Raw genomic sequence first — 23,375 nt, forward strand, 5'->3', positions numbered from 1 at the left:
ACAACAACATTTCACCAGGCAATACCGGTCAACTGCTGTTTGTGTATAAGAAATCGGTTGGAAACTTTCCTCATGTCAGCACGTTGTAGGTGTCGCCACCGGTGCCAACCTTGTGTGAATGCTCTGTAAAGCTAATCATTTGTATATCACAGCATCTTCTTCCTGTCGGTTATATTTCGCTCTGTAGCATGTCATCTTCATGGTGTAGCAATTTTAATGGCCAGTAGTGTAGTTCTACAGTATATTTCTTCTACAAGGAAAAATAAGCATAAGGTTTACAAAATGTTTCCAGGATGGAGAAAATGTCAGGGGAGAGGAAAGCCACAAACTAACATCCTAAAATTATGATGATGTAGAAGATTTCCATAAACAGAAACAAAAATTGATAAATGACAGTAAATAAAGTAAAAGCTAATAATGTGTGTATTTAACGTGAAATTAGGACAAATAAGAGAACAATTATCCATCAGGAGGAAACTTCAGAATTGACTGAGATCATATGCTAGCAGAATTTGCCGAGAACAACAAATTTTGTTTTTGGCACATTCTTCCATTTGAAGAATGAAAAAAAATATGGCTGGAGATAATGGTGTTACAACAGAAATGAGTGAACCTGGAGGGATGCTAACTGAAAAAGAACCCTGCAAAATTAACTGCTGCATCTCTGCATAGGAAAACTACTTCGCGTGGATAGAAAAACGTTGTAATTCGAGTACTTTGCAGAAAAGGAGACAGACAAGGCTACAGTTATCAAACTATCACTTTGGTAAAATTCTTAGATTTCGAGATTGCTACTACTGATTCACCTCCAATAAAAGCTGTTTTGCCAGTCCTTGACATACAAGGTACTACATCTATTTATGTTGCTATGCTGAATAATAGCTACATCAATGCTGCAGCTTCAGTTTCACTATGTAAGGATATTGAAAAACTTAACACTGACAGATTAGACATGCACCCAGCATTTGTATCACCAAAATTATTCTCAGCAGTCCTAGAGGAAAGTTTCAGTCTTTAAATAATAAACACAGAAATTAACAAAGATGCTACAGAATCAGTTGAGGAGTTCTTGCATTTGGGGATGTTGAAGAGAACCACTGGATGAGCTGCAGAAGAAATAAACAGAAGAGTAAAAGTGACCTGGACTTCTTTTGGTCACCTAAATAGAACGTTCATAATTAAATTTCCTGGGTGTCTAAAACAAAGTTTGCAGCAAGGACACGTTGACTTTTTATACAAAAACAATTCAAAACTTTAATATCTCTACAAAAAATAATAAATTTTTATGTAATTAGATTGCTAAAAAGTTTGCTTGCCAAGTGGCAGCAGGAGAACACAAACACAAAGGTATTGAAATTTGCAAACTTTCAGAGCCAGTGGTTCCTCCTCCGGGAAGAAGGTTTGAAGGAGAAGAAAGAAGGGTGGAGGAAAAGGATTGGTGAGGGTAAGGACATTAGAGAAATTTGGGAAAGTCACCCAAGGGTTAGGAGAGGCTTACCAGATGGGTTGAGAAGGAAATACTGATTATTGCGGACTGCACCAGACAAAAAGCAAAAACGCAAGAGCTTAAAGCTGTTACACAGGGTAATGTGCAAGACAGGGACTGCTGACAAAACATTATGCTCAAGTTAATAAGAGCAAAAAGCTAAATGCATTGCATGTAGTAGAGATAGGTTGTGGAAAATGGACAGGTCAGAAAGTAAAAGAGTTAGAAAACTAAAAGGGAGTGCTGAGAGGAAATACTGAGACTGAATAACATAACACAATATTAGACTAGGTGGCTGATGGGTGCTGAGAACCGAGACGTGTTGTAATGCCAGTTACCACCTGTGAAGTTCTGAGAAATGGTTTCTGGGAGAAACTGCTTCCTCATATGGCACTTTCTTTTTGAATATTTATTTCCTACATACTCTTTTGCTCATTCTTTCACATCATGTCGAACCAGTATTGATGTTGAAGCCAGTGGCAGAATTAAGCTTCAAGAGCTCTGCAGGCAAGAGCTGGTGTTACAAGAAGTCCTTGGTTCTTACTAAACACCTGGCCTTAACTTACATAATTTCTTTGATCAGAGGAATGATTCCGTTCTTCATTCCCTTTCAATTCTACATCTTTTATTTTCCAAATTGTCTATTTTTCCTTATCCCTCCCCACCTCTACCACAATGTAAATTAAGATGGTTGACAGTAATCTCTGTCTTGCACATTACCCTTTATTCCACTTTTAAGATCTGAGGTTTTTAAATCTTAACTGATACAGTCCCAACAATCAAGTTTTTGTTTTCACACCACCTAGTAAGTTTCCTGTGCACTACCGTTCCGGGCAACCTTTCCGAACTCTTCTGATTCCCTAAACCTCATTAGTCCTTTTCCTTCACCCCTTGTCCATCTCCTTCAATTCTCCTGCCAGGAGGAAGAGCTCCTGGCGCCAAAAGCTTGCAAATTTCAGTACCTTTATGTGTGTGTTCTCTGGTTGCCACTTTCAAAAACTTACCATCATTCAGTCTGCAATGGGAAGATTAATTACCACAAGATGCAAATTTATCAGAGGACAGCCTGGAGCAGAAGATGTGGTTTGGGGGAGATGGTGTAGGTTGGAGGGCTGAAGATGACGTGTGTGTGTGTGTGTGTGTGTGTGTGTGTGTGTGTGTGTGTGTGTGTAATAATTGGGGAAGGGTGTGGGAGGGGGAAAGGGGGGGGGGGGGGGGGAAGGAGGGTGTGGTCAGTTTGGGAAGCACCTGTGGATAGTTATGTTTCTTAGGCTGTTCATGCTAGCGTGGATGGTTGGCCAGAAAAGATTTGTGCATCGGCAGCTTAGGTTAATGAGTATTTTTTGTAGTGTTGTTTGATTCTTAGTGTATGACATGTGAGTTGTGTTTGTAACTGTGTGTTTCCTGTATATCGATTTCAATAGCAATGCTAGCTTTTATGAATTTCTGGCTTGCGCTGTTAAATCGATTGTGTTGGATTGAGATTGGTAGGTATGAAGAACATAGTTTTATCAGTGCTAGTGAGATTACATTTTCAGCATTTGTATTGTGCGCAAAATTTCGTTTTGTGGTCTCACAGACTTCATTGGAATTGTATAGGTCTAGTGAAATCTCTGATACCACTATGTGTGTGTGTGTATGTGCGCGTTTCTCTCTCTCTCTTTTTCCTCTTTCTTCTGAGAATTTTGTTTGTTTCATTTCTGCTTTCATACTTGTTTTGGTACGTTTTCAGTATTAAAAGTGTCATATATTTAATTTATTATGTCACTGCCAAAAGTTCCTAATTATCACAGTTGTGTCAATAATTCCACTGTATTTCTGTAATAGAATATTTCACGTATTGTATGTCTGTCTCAGGGGATGTTGTGAGTGATGTCACAGTCATCGTATGAGATATGTTTGAGAGAGAGGTGTCTGCAACCTTGATGTCACTGGTCAAAACTGTTGGGTAGTACCCCAATCTTCGGTTTTGACAATAATTGAGGGGGGCATTCGTAGAAATTAGTGAATTTTGTTTTAGGAACATTTTTCTCATTTCTCTGTGCATTTATTGGAGGTTGAAGATGTGGTCTGAATATAAGGTAGAACAACATCCTCAACTTAGTTTACAGAAGATTAAAAATCGCAAGTGTAAGCCAATGTCAAGCATTCAAGTTTTTAGTCTTCTGTTGCTCAGGACAGGCATGCTGCCACTCCACCAGACGTTATTAAAGTGAATTTAGAGGAGGAAAGTATGACATATTTTGACGGATAGACCACTAACGGAAGGTTAGATGGCCTAAACTATCAGCAGTTTATCGTTAATCATCAGGTGGAGTCCAACAATTTTGAATTTTGGAGCATGTACACATGCTGTAAGGTTTTACTGGCTTGCAATTAGGGAAGCTGTTCTGAGGGGCATCACAGAACTACACAGCTAACGTATTTGTACGAGTATGTGTGGCAGAAATGTGTGAATATAGGCGAATGGTTTGTAAATTTAAACTTTTATTTCATTTTATTTATTGGTAGTCAGATCAGTGTGCTGACGTATAATCTTCATGTGCTTGTGGGTGTGGTGAGACGTATGCATCTTTAAGGTCAAGGGAAGTGTCCGATTCCAATTTTCGTTGTTTTATGTGTTCGTTTCGTGGTATCGATAGCTGCGGAGTGATTATAATTTTTGGAGTAGTTGAGCTAGGGGAAACAATGCAGTTCATATAAGCTGCTTCACTTGGAGATTGCATACTTTGTCACATTCAGCACCTGTGAAGTTTCTTCTTTCCTATGGGATCTGTGAAACACGAGGGATGAATTAACAACCAGGTAGCACATTTGTTGATCACTGGTGTTTGGTCGTTGATGGAATACATATTAAGACTTAGAGTCGACAATCTTCTGCTTGTGGCGTCGACATACTGTTCGACATTAATTTAAAACTGCCGCCATCAAACACCGGAACAAGGGGTAAAATAATAGTTAGATTTTGTTTTCCATCCAGCTCTACTTCAGATCAGGCCTTATCTGAATGCCAACAAAGCAAAACACATGTGGTGATGTCATGTATTTACCAGTACTCACCTTGTTTATAAAGACTGTGGAAACGAAAAGAAAAGAATGAGTTACAAACTCTGAGTAAACTACTTTTTCCGCACAGTGCATTTTTTTAATTAATGCACAATAAAGCTCCATCATTCTTGCCATATGAGACCTTGCTTCCACATGACAGGTGGACATGAAAACAAATACGTGTTGTCGTGTTTACAACGCTGAATACTCCGCGTCTCTCTATATCGATAGTTATGTTATCGATTTTACTCCGACTCTAAAATTGATCGATAGTCCAACTCCCAATATAGCCGCAGCGAGATTTTAAATTTCTGCTAGGGAAACTGCATAGTGTTACAACATTTCTTTATCTAGTAATCGACGACTTTTATACAAGTCTGAACTATTTATTTCACATTTCAAAACTTGTTCCTGAATTTGATATATACTTAAGGGGGTTCTTAGTCGTTATGTGAATTGCCCATTTGTATCATTTCATAGAAAGACTGTTTACCCAACTTTAATTACGAAAGATTATACGTAGATTGTCCTCGGACTCTGAATTTCATAGGCGTCAACCTCCTCTAGAAGACAGGTTATGGTTTCCAATTTTGTATTTTTTGCTCCAGCGATGTCCTTCATTTCAATTCCTAGTAATCCAAGAGCTACACATACACCATTCTTTTGTTCAGATGTCACACTCCTCAGTTGTTGCCTCTAACGTCACTATAGCATGAATATCCGTCCTCTGTTTTCTCATACACTTTTCGATAATTTCTCGCTTATTCTTCCCCGTTTTCCCGCTTCGAAACTTGCGGTAACTTATTCTTTAGAGTAATATGATCAGACACTTTTTATCTCTTTTTATTTAATACTTGACGCTCAACGCATTACATCTCGAATATGTATTGAAATAATCTTGAGAAGCGGCATTCCATACGACTTTTCTTTGTCTGCAATCTCCTAAGGCGTGCTTCTTTTGGAGTCAACATAACTTTTGCACGTAAATAACTTCACAGCATAACCTCAGTATACTACACGATGAAGCACACATTAGCCCCACCTACCTGTCGTCTGCAAAAAAAGCGCATAGATTCCCACCGAAGGTCGGTAGCAATGCGCTAATCGCACGGCCTCCATGTTCAGGAAATTACGCATGCGAATGCACAGTTGCGCTGTTGGAAATTTCTGCGCGTGCGCCAAGTTGAACAGAAGAAACACATCACGTGGATGCCCCTTTAAGTACGGCTCACTGATCTAACAGTGTACACCGCATTTCGGTAAGCCTCGGATTCGATCTTCCGATCGGCCCTCGATCTAACGACTCCTGTTGCTACTGTTTGCACGATGTATGTGGCACTCTGAAACAGCTTCTGCCATGAACCTCATGACAGTTTGCCGAGCATAGATGTAGATGTAGAACTGTGATGTGCTGATTGCAGTATCTTCTAGGGTGCTGGTAATATGTAACTAACAAATAAATAAAAGATAAGAATCACGATGCAGTCCAGTTCCCGAGCATTCGTCCATCCCACTATCTAGTGACCTCCGTTGGTACTGTCTCCACGACGAGTCTTGCAACTGTAATTTTCTCTCGTGATAATGATCATAGTCAGCATTGTATGACTTATTTTGTTGATTAGGCATTTAATTTTCTTCCTTTTTCCTCTGAATGTTACCATCTTGTTTTCAAGCTGATTAAGGTCAGTAATGTTTCTATCCATTATTACAGCATAATACTGGTATGCGGACAGGGATCGAAATTCTCCTTTGCAGTGCACTTCATAAATCATTACAGTCTCTCATTGCCTGGTGTAAGCTGTCACCAGCATACTAGTTGGAAAAATGAAGGCAAAGATCGATAGTAGGCGCTGGATCAAGAGTCCTATCACGAGAGACGCCAGATACACACTGAGAAGCAACACCCCACCAACGCCCTCTCGACGGTAGGTATTTAGGCCGCTGACCGGAGGACCCCACTCATCTCACTCTTCCAGTATGGTGTCTGTCAGTAAAGTCGCAGAGTGAGCTCAGTTCACATCACAGGCTACAACAGTTCATAGCGACCAGATCAGTGACTACAGCGAGACTAAAGTTTGTAATAGCAAGGTTACCGATACTGTCTGCAAGAGGACTATTACTCATGAGCACATGGACTCTATTCCAGTTAAGTAAATATTCATGTAAATAAAGAACTGTGTTAATCCACATGCGGCTTTGTGTTGAAGAAAGAGGATGAGGGCCATCCACAACAACATGCTCTCCTTTGCTTCTTTGCAGTACAAGACTCTACACTCATAATCAAGTAAAAACTTATGCTTGGTTAAGAATCAAGAGATATTTTCTGAAGGACAACATTTTCGCCTCGACTAACACCTTTACTTAAAAAGTAGCATAAATGTGTGTATATCTATAAATACCAATACTGTACAGTAACCCTCTTGTAAAATTTTTCAAATACAGCAAGAGTCTGTAAGATGGAAAGATTTCATGCTATTTCCTCATGTGTTTCACGAAATTGTCAAAATTTAATGAGAGCTATAACCTATAGTGGCTAGTCACAGTTTCTCACATTCGCGCCACTTGAGTCAAATGGCACGTGGATGTTCGAGCAGGTTTGATACTGTATCGAGCTCTGCAATGCATCGGGAAATCTCAAACCCATTCGAATGTGAGAATCATTTGCCCAGCCGTAATTCCATCTATATTTGTCGCTGAACTGCTTATCACTTCTGCCACAACACAGCTGTTTACAATCGTTGGACATTTATAATATGTATGAATTTATTTTTATAAAAAGAAGGTAACGGAGAGTGTCTCATATGGCTATGAATTGAAAACACAAAATGATGGACACTACGAGAAAAAGACAGAAGCTATAACGATTAGAAAATTGGCATGTAGAAAAGAGAAGTACAGCAGGGGTGATGGAGCTGTTGGGACCTCACCATTGATGACATAAAATATTAGGAAACAAGCCTCTTTGGGAGCGAGTTTAAACTCCTACAGGGAGAATATTTTCACAATCCACAAGACATATGGTCCCAGGGATCTCATTCACTGCCGCCATCAGACCATCAACCCCAACATGTCAATAACAAAATTACTATAGAGGATATATACAACGATGCTTTCTTCTAAACTACCGCCCTTTCAACCACAAACCTGGCAGCATGGTACACAATCATCGACTTCATACTACACAGCCATTGCAGCTTCAAATGGTTCAAATGCCCCTGAGCACTATGGGACTTAACTGCAGAGGTCATCAGTCCCCTATAACTCAGAACTACTTAAACCTAACCTAACCTAAGGACATTACACATATCCATGCCCGAGGCAGGATTCGAACCTGCGACCGTTCCGGTCGCGCGGTTCCAGACAGTAGCGCATAGAACCGCTCATCCAACCCGGCCGGCATTGCAGCTTCGATGATACTTCTAAGTTCATAGTCTACTAGGCAACATAGTGGACACGCCCACATCATCAGCGATGTCATACAAGCACCACCAGCTGATACCGAATTTGTCTCTTTCAAGGCAGATAGGGCAGCCAGTCACCATCTCAGGTTTGGAGTCATCGCAGTACACGAACCAACTCAACTCTCATGACGCGGCTCATTAAACTACTGCCTCAGAACAAGTTAGCAATGATCTCGTATAAAAGCAAAATGATGGAATGCGAATTATTCCAGGTTGATGGACTTATGCTATCCTACAGAAACAACAATACATGAATGTGACAGATAAAATTGATTGCCATCAGTAAATTCCCTGCACTAACTGCTGCCATAATCAGCCAACACAAACTGAGTGATTCTGTACACTTATGAGAGTGATGTCACTAGACCCCCCTGCAATGTGGTAACATTAGGTCATTCGCAAAAGTCATACCCACAGCTGACAAAAACTTTCCTCTTACAGGCGAGCTGATGCAACCACAGTTGTGTTGGTTTCACAGTCTCTTTGGCGAGAGGGCACACAACTGCTCTGTGCCCTGCATCAGCCCAAACTCAAGACATCATCTGCAATAGGCACTCCAGATCGCCACAGGCCCATAAGTTGGGGTTATTTGAGGAAGGAGACCAGACAGCGAGGTCATCGGTCTTATCGGATTAGGGAAGGAAGTCGGCTGTGCCCTTTCAAAGGAACCATCCTGGCATTTTCCTGGAGCGATTTAGGGAAATCAGGGGAAACCTAAATCAGGATGGCCAGACGCGGGATTGAACCGTCGTCCTCCCGAATGCGAGTCCAGTGTGGCACGTAAGTCTCCAACAGCTAAAGCATTTGGGCCAAGCTAGTTTTATCTCGTTTTTGAGTGACAGTATTAGACTGTGTGTGCTGAAGTACATTAACACTAGTGTGACTTGCTCCTAGTCGCTGTGCAATTGTGTTTGCCTCATATGCAACTAGAGGTACACGTGGTAGCATCTACACTGCCTCCTCAATATGTTCATGCGAGTGATACTGTTTACATCTGTGTTCACACTGGGCACCTCTACTTCTCTGTGGGGCAAATTACAGCTGCATGGCTGCCAGCCGCAAGGCGCACAGGTGTAAAGGCATCTTAAGGCAATCTAGCAAATCAATACTGCCTGATAGACACCAGCTCATAGAAGAGCGTCATCACCATACAATAACGATAAACACAGCTTATGGCACCTGCTGTCCAATTGCAAGCTGCAAATGATACTCACATCAAATTTTTCGGAACTGTCACACACGCTGTAGACTTTGCATGAGAAGCTTGCATGGCAGTTTCTGGTCATAGATGTTAGAGAACCAATATTGGGCACGGATTTTCTCTGTCGATTTCATCCTGATATAACATGAAGTGTCCTCAGAAAAACCAGCAGTGGAGAGTCGGTACCTGGTTTCACCCATAGTCCAAGAGCACCTACCTCACTACATAAACATGACACTTGTTCACAACCCCTTAGTGACAGGCTTTAGAATCAGAAATACAAAATGTGATGATGAATTATGATGTAGTGAATAAGGAGAAGCTCAGGTTACACAATGATAATCTCGAATTGCACACCAAAATACTTACGTCAGGGAAAGTGAACTGGATGCTGTACATGCTTACATGTGTCACATAAAGCAGGAATGACATTACCGGCTCCAAATACCTAGTGAGAATGAGACAAAACCTGCTGTGATGCTGACGAATGACACGCACATACTGTTGCATGTACCACACCACAGGATTTATCACAAATACAGGTCAGCACAGTGAACTTTTCTAGCAGTGTGCATGCATCTCCGAAATATGCTTCCCATGTTCCCCAGGAAATGTGCAAGACATTTAAACAGAAAGGTGTTAGACGTGACTCTGTGCAAAAAATTAATACTACACTGGGCCCAGCTGTTGCACCACAAAGTGCACGGACTGGCACCAGCCAACTACGAGAACCTATGATTGCTACCGACGAATTAATGCAAGCTGGCATATTCATGCAGTCATATAACATGTGGGCTTCATTAATGTACTTTGTTTCCAAGAAAGATGGAACATACAGATTATTTGGTGATTATCGGGCACTCAGTCCACGCAGAGTACCAGTTGGTTACCTGATACCGAACATCCAAGATTTTACTCACACTTTAGCAGGTACTCCAATTTTTAGTGCTGTGCCGAGGACATATCGAAAACAGCGACAATAACATCGTTTAGAACCTAGAAATTTTTGTTCATTCCTTACAGTTCGAAAAACATAGCCTATAAGTGCCAACACATCATTGATAATTTTCTCTCAAAATTTATATTCTGTTACCCATATTGTAGACGATATTTTAGATTTTCGACATTCCACAACAACATAAGGAACATCTTACACTGATTTTTGTACCCTTGAACATTTCGCCATAATGATAAATGAGAAGTACCAACTTCGAAAATCTGAAGTAACATTTCTGGAACATTCTGTTAGTAGAGTAGTGGGTTCGACCCACAACCCAACGCACATAACTTATTCATCACTTTCCATGGCACAGGATTTATCATGAGTTACTGCGATTTCTCAGAAAAATTACTGCGTACAGAGGTTATTTGCCACAAATGGCATCTGTACAGTTATCATCGACAGATGCATTGGCCGGCAAAAACACACATGGGAAGCAGACTCCCGCTTGAACCCTTCAAATGAAACAAGTATTGGACCAAATGAAGTTCAGCTTATTACACGCTACTACATTAGCCCACCCAATCGTTACAGCTCCCTTGTCAATTATCTCTGATGTGAGTGACACTGCAATTGGAGCTGTGCTTCAAAAGACAGTTGCAGGCGAGCAAATGCCACTACCCTTCCTCTCACAAAATGTAACTGAGTGTCAAAGTAAGTTTTCAGCTCGTGGTAGAGAACTGCTTGTTCTACACGAGACAGTGAGGCTCTTCAAAGACGACATCAAAGGCAGACCACTCACTGTTTACATGGAGCACCAACCACTGGCAGATTCCGTACATAATCCAGCAAAAGACCGTTTCCACCATCTTGATTATGTTGTACAATTTACTACTGATTTTCAGCATTTCAAGGGTGTGTAAAATGTCATGGGTGATTACCTATCTGGAATACATATGCTATCAGTTGATACGAACAACAATGAAGTCGCCAAGAGCCAAAAACAAAACACACAACAATTCAGTCTCCTCCAAGATACTATGGTTTGAATCTTGAGTGCACTATCTCTGGTTCATCTGCACATGTCTGGTGTGACGTGTTACAAAACCGCTGCTGCCCACTGGTCCCTCTCACTATGAGGAAGCCTATTTTCGACTGCTTTCACGGCAAGAGATGTCAGAGCTGTGATTATGCCTCGCTACTGAACTACTTATGGACCAGACCACTCACTGTTTACATGGAGCACCAACCACTGGCAGATTCCGTTCATAATCCAGCAAAAGACCGTTCCCCATGCCATTTCCACCATCTTGATTATGTTGTACAATTTACTACTGATTTTCAGCATTTCAAGGGTGTGGAGAATGTCATGGGTGATTACCTATCTGGAATACATATGCTATCAGTTGATACGAACAACAATGAAGTCGCCAAGAGCCAAAAACAAAATACACAACAATTCAATCTCCTCCAAGATACTATGGTTTGAATCTTGAGTGCACTATCTCTGGTTCATCTGCACATGTCTGGTGTGACGTGTTACAAAACCGCTGCTGCCCACTGGTCCCTCTCACTACGAGGAAGCCTATTTTCGACTGCTTTCACGGCAAGAGATGTCAGAGCTGTGATTATGCCTCGCTACTGAACTACTTATGGACCAGTTTGCCTGGCTGGATGAGAAGTGAGACTGCAAACTGTGGTCCCAAACCTACATTGCCTGCCAGTGCTGCGAGACTGATCGACACGCAGATCCAAAATACAGGCGATATGAAATACCCAAATGTCAGTTACAATATGTGAAGCCCAACCTAATGGGCCCCCTATCGGAGTCTGAAGGTTTCTAGTATATTCTTTCCGCGATCGATTGCGTCACCCATTAGGCTGACAGTGAGACAGCATCCTTGTCGGACATAAAGGAGAAAGCAATGGCGAGGACATTTGTGCAACTGTGGATATCATGCTTCAGCTCCCCTGCACCCATCGCTACCGACCAAGGCTGCTTCTTTGAGTCAGCACTATTCTCCAAATTACATAACCTTTTCGGAGTACAGTGCTAGCGGGCCAGAGCCTTCCATCCACAGAGCAATGATTTGGTGAAATCCTGGCATCGAACACTCAAAGCTGCATGGAGACCAGAGGAGTCCTTACTCTGGGTTGTTTTGAGAGTGCACTTCGCATTCAAAGATGGTGTCCGAGTCTCTTTGGCAGAGATTTTATACAGCGAGCTGCACGGTTCACCAGCAAATTTAGTGTAGTCTCGAAATCTTAAGTGTCTTACAACTGCCAGTTGCACTGGAAGAAGCTTTGAACGATTTTCAGCTCAAGGGAGATATCCTTAAAGAATAACTCATAATGTCTTCTATCTTTCAAAGTACGCTATCAGTTTTTGAATGAACTGAAATTAATGATTCCAATTGGAATCAGTTTATGTAGTATGGAGCAATTACAAATTGAGCAGAAATTGATGTGAGTGAAAAAGATTGCTAGGTGTAGTGCAAAGTCATTCTTTATGCAGGGAATAGCGATCTGCAGGTAGCATATCTGCTTATGCCTCTGCAAGTGCTGAAATTAGTTCACATACTGTGAGCTATATTTATCAAACCAAACTGTTGTTGATTGCTGCCAGTCGTACAGCACATTTGTGTTAAACTTCCTGAGACAGATCGAGAAATTCTATCGAGATCCATCTGAAGCTATGACAGGAAACTAATAGATCGATAAGGGAAAGTTCACAAAAGCATGCGAAAGACAGGGAGATAGTTGTTTGAAGGTGTGGAGAGAGGATTTTAGAAACATTTTTTCAAGATTGTGTTCACCAGACAAAATCAGTAGTTCTCGATGTTATCAACCAAAACCTAACACATAACACATCCTTCACTTCCTATTGTTTCCAATAATACAAGCAGCTATCTGACGTTTGTTTCAAACTCATGAGTGGGAATAATACAGCACTTTCAAAGATGTTGTCACAGATACTCAAATGAACATCTTACTAACACCTGAACATCAATTAAAATATCACTATGAGCTACAAGGAACTGCAAAAAGCAGTTCTATAGTTACTGTTTGAAAACACCTGAAAGAAACTGCGAAGAAAGGAAAGAGAATCTTCATGTAGTTCATGGCAGCTGCTGCATCTGCTTAAAATGCTAATGCATTAAATTTCCCCTGTTAGTTGATACAACTGCTTCTACCATAAATCATTATGATATTTTTGAAAATATTACACAGCCTAAGGCTATGGATACATTGGAAAACGAAAGGTTTCCTTAACAATTTTCACCACAACAACTTTTTATTACTATTTTGTTATGAACATCATACTCACAGACAGATCCTATCAAACAGCAGAGAGGAACTTTACACATGGGTGTGTCTGGAATATCGCCCCTCAGTCTGCCACATCGTACACAACATTACTGGCATTTGAATGCACCTGGTGAGAGGTACCAGTAATTGCATGGCTAGTTACCAGAACCATCTCGTTTGACGAAATCAGTATTCATTCAAGCCCAGTGATTTGCAACTGCGTTTACTCGTTTTTTTTTTTTTTTAGGGAATAATCTCCATGAAGACAGAACGGAAAAATATGTCTTTGTAATGGAAACAGCTACTAGCAAAACAAATCACTCTAGATTATAAAAAGTCATGAATCTTAAAGGATTATAATGTAGTAGCTATTTCCATGAAGAACAGACTCGTCCTTAATTAAAAGGATTAGCTTCAAATTTCCACAGAGAAAAATGAAAGATCAGATGGAACGTCATCGAATGTTTATCAGAACATCAGATGAGAACAACTGAAATCTAACGGATACCTGTATACACAAGCAACTGGCATGGAGCCCAATGGAGGTACTAATTCACAGAGTAAATGTAGCACATGATACAAAACCTACAGTGCCACAGCCACACTGCCAAGTATTTGCAGCATAAATAATTAGCAATTCAGGGTTAGAAACTATTGTTTAGGGTTACTTGCAAATGGTCGGGCTATGAAGCACTGGAAATTATTGGTGAATGACATAAGATTATGTTTATCTTCGAATGTTTGAAGCCTACATTCGTATTAACTTAAAATTATTCAACAACATTTTACATATTAAAAAGAGCAAAAGAGTTCTATTTATATTTTCTGTTCTACTCCGATTTTTAGTGGTCTATTACAAACTTGTACCATAATACTCCTTGAAAAACAGACAGCTAATCTGACAGGACTGAAGAAACAACGTTAAGTGAGATGGGTCATCATTCAAGAAAATACCAGACTATCACAACTTATACCATAATACTGTTAGTAGAGGTCTTTTCCTTACATTGTCAACAAAGTTCATTTAAAAATCGTTTGTTGATATACCATCACATGAAACTATGTAGGCCACTAGGTAACAACCAGAAAACTCCCAAGCCTAACAGCTCTAAATTGAATTCAGGTTAGTGATGACCCATCTCACTTAGTGTTGTTTCTTCAGTACTGTTGTAGATTTGTGTCACTGATCTGTGGTCATCCACGTGTGCATTCCAGTGTACAGGTTAAGTATACAGTTTTGTGCAGTTTTGCTTATTCTCCCCAGAGAGATAGACTATACAAGGTGATTTTTTTTAAAAAAACGTTTGCAACACTGATCAGTAATCACATAGGAACCAGGGCTCGCAAACACCACGAAAGGGCAGTACGATCAAGAGAGGTCGTTACTATACAAACACGGGTAGAGCGCATGGAGGCTGCCGCCATTCACATCGCGGAAGCGTTGGGAGTAACACGAACCTCAAAATGGCTGAGATGTATTTGATTTATGGTGCCGCCAAATGCAGTGGACGAGAAGCCATGCAGTTCTATAAAGTTGAAAAATCAAGTAATGAAGGTACAATATATTTAAGGTGATATTACTGAAGGGTAGTTCAAAAGATTTGGTATTAATACAGGTATATATGCCAACCAGCCAGCATAGAGATGAGGAAGTGAAAAAATATTATGATAAAATACAAGAACTCATCGAGAAAGAAAATAGAAATGCCTGCGTTATCATCATGGGGGACTGGAATGCAGTGGTGGGTGAAGGAGGAGAAGAAGATGCAGTAGGAAAATTTGGATTATGAATAAGAAATGAGGGAGGTGAACGGCTAATTAGTTTCTGTAAAGAAAATGCATTAGCAGAGGGTAACGCATTATTTGAACACCACAAAAGGAGACATTACACATGGATATCAAATTTGAATAGGGAAAGATATCAGTTGGACTACATCCTGATAGAAAAAAGGTTTAGGAACTGTTTGAAGAATGCTAAAGCTTATCCAGGAGAGGATATAAATTCAGACCACAACCTAGTAATGGGAGAAATACAAGTAAAGTTGAAAAAAGTCTGGCGAGGTAAAGCAAAGGAAAGAATAAACATAGAAAGACTCAAAGAGGTAGGAAAGGCATCAGATTTGGAGAAAAGATTTATGGCAAAATGGCAATGAGGTAGTGTTGATGAATGAGTTAATGACAGATGGAAAACATTGAGAGAAGGACTCATGGACTCTGGCAAAGAAGTACTAGGAATTAGAGCTTCTTAAAGTACCAGGAAAGAATGGATAACAGAAAACATGTTGAAAAAGATGGAAGAGCGGAGAAAGTCGAAAAGTGTAGAAACTGAAGAAGGCAAAAAGAGGTACAGGAAACTGAATAATGAATTAAGAAGAGAAACTGAAGAGGTAAGAGAAAAATGGATGAAACGAAAATGCAACGAAATAGAGAAAATGGAGAAAGAGGGAAAGTATGACATGATGTATAGACTGGATAGTAAGATAGCTTTTGAACATAAAAGGAAAAGGAATCACAGGGAAATAGAAAGAGTGGATGGTACTCTAACAGAAGAACCACAGGAGGTTTTGAACAGATGGCAAGAATGTATTGAATGTCTGTATAAGGGGGATGAAATGCAAAGCGAAAGGTTGAAGAGGGACAATACGTGCCGGAAGATGGAAAGGATTTTACCATCTTGGAAGCAGAAGTAGAAAAGGCGCTGAAGGTGATGAAGAATGGGAAGGCATGTGGAATTAATGACTTGCCAGCAGACCTGTTGAAGAGTCTGGGAAACAAGGCAAGAAAAGGAATAGTCCCCCTCTGTAATGACCTATATGACAAAGGGGAATGGCCAGAGGACTTCCTTGCAAAAGTTATGGTACCAATAGAGAAAAAGAGAAACACTAAAAAAAAAGAAGAGCACCGGACCATCAGTCTAATTTCTCATGCAGCTAAAGTGTTGCTGAGAGTGTTGAATAGATGGCTATATGGCAAGCTGGATAGAGGGATTGTAGAGGAGTAATTCGGATTTATAAGAGGAAAAGGAACAAGAGATGCTATTGCCCTGTTAAGAACTATAGGGGAAAGATATATGGAAAAAGGTAGAGAAATCTTTGCTGTGTTTATAGATTTAGAAACAGCTTTTGACAGAGTTCAGTGGAACAAGTTGATGGATATTTTGAAGAAGAAAGGAGTAGATTGGGAAGAGAGACGACTGATACGGAATCTATATTTACACCGGAAAGTAAGGATAAGGATTGAAAATGAAATGTCAGAAGGAAGCAATGGACGAGGTGTTAAACAAGGTTGTTGCCTTTCCCCACTGTTGGTTAACATATACCTTGAAGAGATTATTGCAAAAAGCTTAGATGGGAAAAGAGGAGTATGTATTGGTGGAAAGAGAATAGAATGTATAAGATTTGCTGATGACATGGTATTAGTGGCACAAAGTGAGCGGACACTGAATAACATGCTGAGAGATCTGAATGAAGCTTGCGTGGAATATGGAATTCAAATGAACACAGCAAAAACAAAGAGTATGGCCTTCAGTACAAAATGTCGACTGTCCAATATTAAAATAGGACAACATACCATTAACCAAGTAAGTGCATTTAAATATCTTGGAAGCACAAAGACTTCACCAGGAGGTGAAAACTCGAATTGCCATAGCGAAGGAGGCATTTAACAGAAAGGGGAGACTCTCATGTGGCAAATTAAATAAAGGACTAAGAAAAAGGCTTGGCAAATGTTTTGTCTGGAGTGTGGCACTGTATGGGGTAGAAACATGGACGCTGAGACGAGAGAATGAAAAAAAGGTTAGAAGCATTTGAGATGTGGATGTGGAGGAGAATGGAGAGAATAAGCATTGCAATAATAACGGAAAACCAACTGTCCTCAACTGAGTATTAACGCATTAATGGGTTAACACTTCTGTATAATACTTGTGTTGTCCTCCATGTTATCGATTTCCATGTAATGTGATTGTCCAATTTCTCCCGGCGTATTTCTTGCTCGAACAGTCCACAGGTGTACTGCTGGTCCATAGAGTCCAACGGGCACCTGACGATGGCGACATGTCTGATCGCCGAAATATCGTGCCCGTTCGACACTATGGACCAGCTACACCAGTGGACTGTTCAAGCGATTTCCATATAGCTCACAGGGAGCAACAAAGTGTGTATGTTATGAGAGCTGGGATACAATTAACTGAATCCAGGAAGCTACTTGCAAAACAATCACTGTCAAATGTATATAACAGGTTAGAATATAACACGCATTTCCGACAAATGCATATACACTGGTAAACTAAATACAACACGATATGACGCCAATAATTTGCATACAATACTGACTAAGTTAAAGACGCTATGTGTACACTGTAATTGTAAAGTTTCCTTTTAAAAGAAAACTGTCTAACAAGTGGAGAAAAAGTGGAAATATTTCACTAATTACTTTATTACTCTGACCGCTGTTATGGGGGAAACGATTCTCCAAACCCGATGTTGCTGCTGAAATCAGTAGAAAACGCTTCTGTAACTCGTAACCTTCGATTTACTGTGAATAGTATTACGTATAACGCTCCCAAAACGTTGAAAACTTCTCAAAAATATACTACTATTCACTAGATACATACTAAAATTGTAGTCTGAATGAGGATACTGTAATCAAAATTTGTATAAAGCAGGAATATAGATTGCAGCTGATAATATAGCATGAATTATACGTTTCGAAGCCCTCATTCTTCTAAAATACACAATATGTAGTATCAACACAGAAACACGAGTAGTCACACAATCACTAAAAGACAGTGAGAAGACAACGAACAACGTGATTGCATTGTATGTATGAGATGTAGATTTTGAATGTGAATTTATCTGACACAGGTAATATCACGAGCTAAATAGATGAATTTGACATCTACACCACCGTGTCAGAGATGAACGCTGCAGTGTTCTTTTATTCCACTAAAATTAGAGAATATCGTGCAGCACAACAAAGTGCGTTTTCTGCATCAGGCAGGTTATGTAGCTGAGTCACTCCACAACTTCTCTCACTCCCTCGAAGTCGAATAATATGCTTCAATAAATATACCACATATCTCACGTCATACAGTGAGTCGATATCATTCTGCACTAAATCTGTAACAAAAAGTTCATACAAAACGAAGATGTCACTATTTTAATGTAATTTAACTTGTCCTCACTAGCCAACCACTACACAAAAAAAAATCTCTAAAAAAGTACGGAAACATATTTAAATTGTCATTGTTTATAAAGTCTCCTTAGGAAAAGCATTTCTGATAATTCGATGGCGTCACCATTTATTGGAGTTAGCTACATGTATCACAGATCATTTGAATAATTCTTTAATCGAAGTGATGTGGAACGAGTCAGCTTACAGGGTAGGCATATCTAACATTCTGCGTGGTGTCTGTTCTAAGTCGTGTCTCCCTACCACTTTCGCGCAACGACGCCCTGACAGTGTTTTTTAGAGAATTAACTAGTTTGAACCTGGGGCCTTTTGCTGGTAAGGAGACGTCAGACCACACATGACATGTTGAGTTCAAAAGAGTTCAGTGAGACTAGCGATGATATAATCAAATAATTAATGATTTCAGCGTCAGCTCCACTGCACTCCCTGTAAATGAATATTAATACTAACCAAATTTAGTGGAAGGGGTTCAAGGCTTTCCTGTTTTTAGTTGGCTGGTAAAATAAAGTCGAAAAAGCAGTTAAGTTTACCACTGGAATTTTTATTCTACTCACAAAACATTGTTTATAAATTGCACTAATGATAAAAGGAAATATTTTAATACAGGATCATAAAAACCAACTGCGTTCAACAAAAATGTGAACGAATATTCACTGAATGGGTTTCCATGTTCTACAATGGATCGAAGGATGACCTATGCCATATCACATCTATAATCTACGTTTAAATTAAATTTCATAAAAGAGAAAAACTATCAAAACTGGTCTACAGTAACCCTCAATTATCTTCAATTATTTATTTAACTTCTCGTAAATTACTGTGGCTGATGTGGCTTCTCAATAATTATATAACAGAAAAATCATCGCGTTTCAGATTTTAACTTCAAGTAGTGAATACCATGAGCTTTAATTGACGATCGACGTTAGTATTATGCAAAAAGGGGATGTAACAGATGAGAGTTCTGAGTTAAGCCTTACGCGTCATCACATGCGTTCATTACCTTGTCGTTGGTTAGGCAGTGTCAGGGGGCAGCGGGCGCGCAGCTCCACACACCTCGCCATCTCAGAAGCAGCTTTCTGACTTCTCTTTACTACAATTTTGCCGAAGTTGGCTTAAGAAAAGGTATCTGGTTGTGTTTTCAACTGACCAATCAGGGTCTCAATATTAACCTTAAGCTCTGCCTACCAAAATTCTGTCTATCCAATGAGAAACGTTATACTTTTCGTGGTGGGGCAATATTTTTAATGTTTGCTACATGACACAGATGCGTATAGTCTCACGCTGAAACTTGCAGCTGGTGTGTCCCTTTTAGTGTAATCGTAAGATCTATACTGTTCTTCTGGAGGGCTCTATCTTTTCACTGGGGGGGGGGGGGGGGGGATGGTCTTGGCGGTCGGCTGGCGACGTGGGTGTCCGTCCCTTATCGTAGCTCCTTCTAGCTTAACACGGTTCTGCTGTCGGCTTCTGTTCTCGTTTCTCCCCTCGGAGCTACGTCTGTTCCACGGTGGGAAGGTATGACATGCATTTAGGCGTTCTTGTGTTAGTATGTGGTATTCGATTTGTTCACTCGTTGATCGTATTACTTTGGTTAATTTAATGTCAGCTATGTGACATACTGCCGGATTTGCTATCATGCCAGGGTTTTCATGGAGGGTGTTGGATTTGCCTGACACCTTACACATATATAAGCAATGTTAACATCAATGACACACTATTTTTTAGTCCTACTCACGCAATTACGCTTCAAAATAGTATCTAATTAATACAAATTCGTCCATGGAATAGAAAGAATTGTACAGGAGAAATTATTTTAAGTTACATTTAAAACTTACTTTGCTGCCTGCCAGACGTTTTATGTAACTGGGCAAATGATCAAAAATACACCTGAACTCACTTCCGAGCCACTGAGAGCATAACGACAGGTAATAAAGATCATTTTTCCTCCAGTTTTTTAGATGTAGACATCACTATTCTTCTCAAATTGTGGTGGATTATACCCTGAAGAGCCAAAGAAACTGGTATAGGCATGCTTATTCAAATACAGACATATGCAGGCAGAATACTACGCTGCTGTCGGCAACGCCTGTATATAGCAGAAAGTGTCTGGTGCAGTTGTTAGGTCGGTTACTGCTGATACAATGGCAGGTTATCAAGATTTAAGTGGGTTGAACGCGGTGTTATAGTCGGCGCACGAGCTGTGGGACACAGCATCTCCGAGGTTGCGATGAAGTGGGGATTTTCCCGTACACAATTTCACGAGTGTACCATGAATATCAAGAACTCGGTAAAACATCAAATCTCCGACATCGCCGCGACCAGAAAAAGATCCTGCAAGAACGGGATCAACGACGACTGAAGAGAATTGTTCAGCGTGACAGAAGTGCGACCCTTCCGCAAACTGCTGCAGGTTTCAATGCTGGGCCATCAGCAAGGGTCAGCGTGCGAACCATTCAACAAAACATCATAGACATGAGCCCTCCTGTGTGCCCTTAATGACTGCACGGCAGAAAACTTTACGCATGACCTGGGGCAGTTAACACGAAGATAGGACTGTTGATGACTGGAAACATGTTGCCTGGTCGGACAAGTGTCGTTTCAAATTGTATCGAGGGGATGGACGCGTACGGGTATGAAGACAACCTCATGAATCCATGGACCTTGCATGTATCAGGGGACTGTTCAAACTGGTGGAGGCTCTGTAATGGTGTGAGGCGTGTGCAGTTGTAGTGCTGTGGGACCCTGATACTTCCACATACGACTCTGACAGGTGGCAAATCAGTAAGCGTCCTGGCTGATCACCTGCATCTACTCATGTCCATTGTGCATTCCGACGGACTTGGGTAAGTCCAGCAGCACAGTGCGACCCCACAGGTACAGAATTGCTACAGAGAGGCTCCAGGAACACACTTCTGAGTTTAAATAATTCCACCGGCCACCAAATTCTTATTGAGCATATCTGGGATGCCTTGGAACGTGCTCTTCAGAATAGGCCTCCACCCCATTGTACGGATTTATGGACAGCCCTGTAGGATTTATGGTGTCAAAACCCTCCAGCACTACTGTGGACTTTAGTTGAGCCCATGCCACATCGTGTTGCGGCACTTCTGCGTTCTTGGGGAGCGGGAGGGGGAGGGGGGAGGAGCAGAGGGAGGGGGGGGGGGGGGCTACACGGTATTCGGCCAGTGTATCAGTTTCTTTCGCTCTTCAATGTATATGATGAATTTTATCCGCGAATATGTGTATTGTTATGGTTCGTACAAATGTGTAGTTCCTTGAAGACGTACGTACTGTAACACTTCCGACACTAAATGTAACTGGTCTTTTTTCTCTTTTGACGCTAGTCAATTGTCAGGATGAGCATTACTGCAATGGGCATTTGATTCTAAAGCACTATGTCAGGGTGAAAAACACTAAATAAATTACTTTTTTCTCTCTTAATAACATGTGGGCAGGGTGGGTCCTTCCTTGGCTCGGGTATGAGGTGGAATGAAACAGCATTTTTAAATAAGATAACTTTTATTGAAAGTTTTGCACAACTGTTTGCTTACTGGACTGTTCTGACTGGAAGAGCAGCAAGCTGTGTCGTCTACGAAGCCTTCTGCTGTGGCAGCGGCGGCGTCTGATTCCGCCTGGCAGTGTGTATCTCGTGTCGCCGTTTCGGCCAGTCGACTGCAGACGCGCGTCGTGCGGTGGGCCATTTAATTATTGAGAACGAAGTCGTGAATCAGATGGTGATACCTTGGATGTTGTCCCAGTGTTTCTCTTCTCTAAGCGGCCGCGTATGTTGTGCGTCGGCCAGCGGAGCGGCGCCGAGGGGGAAGGCCAGTGTCCTGGACTCGAACAACGGACTCCAGCTTGCCAGTCTTTGGCTGTCAGATCTTCATCCCAGCTCACAGGTGGCTGCTGATGTGAGGCCGTCTCCTTCCCGTCCTCACGAGTTACCCGGGTAGGTAAAATTCCGTCTTCAAATACCTTTTAACTTCTGTCTTCTGGCGCCGAGGCTGCTACTTGCTATTCCATTACAGCGGCGGACTTGATGCGTCTGTGTATAATGTAGTCTCTTCTTGCATGACGGTCTTCAGTACCGAAACTGACTGAAAACTACTCCTCTCGGGCCCACTGTGTCTCGCGTATTTATTCACTTCAGTTCACTGGAGGAGAACGACTTCACGGTTGGAGGGGGGGGGGGGTTGTTTTGAGGGAAGAGACCAAACAGCGAGGTCATCGGTCTCATCGGATTAGGGAAGGATGGTGAAGGAAGTCGGCCGTGCCCTTTCAAAGGAACCATCCCGGCATTTGCCTGGAGCGATTGAGGGAAATCACGGAAAACCTAAATCAAGATGGCCGGACGCGGGATTGAACGACTTCACGGTCATTGCCTCTTCTGTCACGTTGAAAAGCTTCTCGAAGAATCTTCTTAACGTCAGTCATTGGCTCTTGGAATGTAAGCGAGGGCCTTTGATCATATGTGACAATTGAGAAACACGTGAGTCGGTCGGGCGATGCCCTGACGGCTGAATCGACAGCTCTTGGAATGTAGACTAGGGCATTTGGTCACATGTGACAACTGAGAAACACGTGAGCCGGTCGGGCAATGCCCTGACGGCTGAATCGACAGCGTCCGCTTATGTGAGGATAACGTTCTGACTTGCAAGCGCCGGACGTTACCACTGCTGCTCTGTCCGCTGTTCCCCAGTGTGTAATTCCTCTAAAAAGTGGTTCAAATGGCTCTGAGCACTA

At 41.2% G+C, this 23,375-nt stretch overlaps 1 protein-coding gene across 1 annotated transcript in view; it reads right to left on the bottom strand.

Moving 5' to 3' along the window:
• The window catches only part of LOC126266591 (transmembrane protein 241-like), a 57,679-nt gene extending 52,910 nt beyond the window's left edge, over positions 1–4,769 (bottom strand). The window contains exon 1 of the mRNA XM_049970903.1: positions 4,547–4,769. Within this exon, the coding sequence (XP_049826860.1) occupies positions 4,547–4,702 (156 nt within the window). The 5' untranslated portion in view covers positions 4,703–4,769. The remainder of the gene's footprint in view (positions 1–4,546) is intronic.
• Between the last annotated feature and the right edge of the window lie 18,606 nt (positions 4,770–23,375).

Source organism: Schistocerca gregaria, chromosome 4 (assembly GCF_023897955.1).
Source record: "Schistocerca gregaria isolate iqSchGreg1 chromosome 4, iqSchGreg1.2, whole genome shotgun sequence".
Taxonomy (NCBI): Eukaryota; Metazoa; Arthropoda; class Insecta; order Orthoptera; family Acrididae; genus Schistocerca; species Schistocerca gregaria.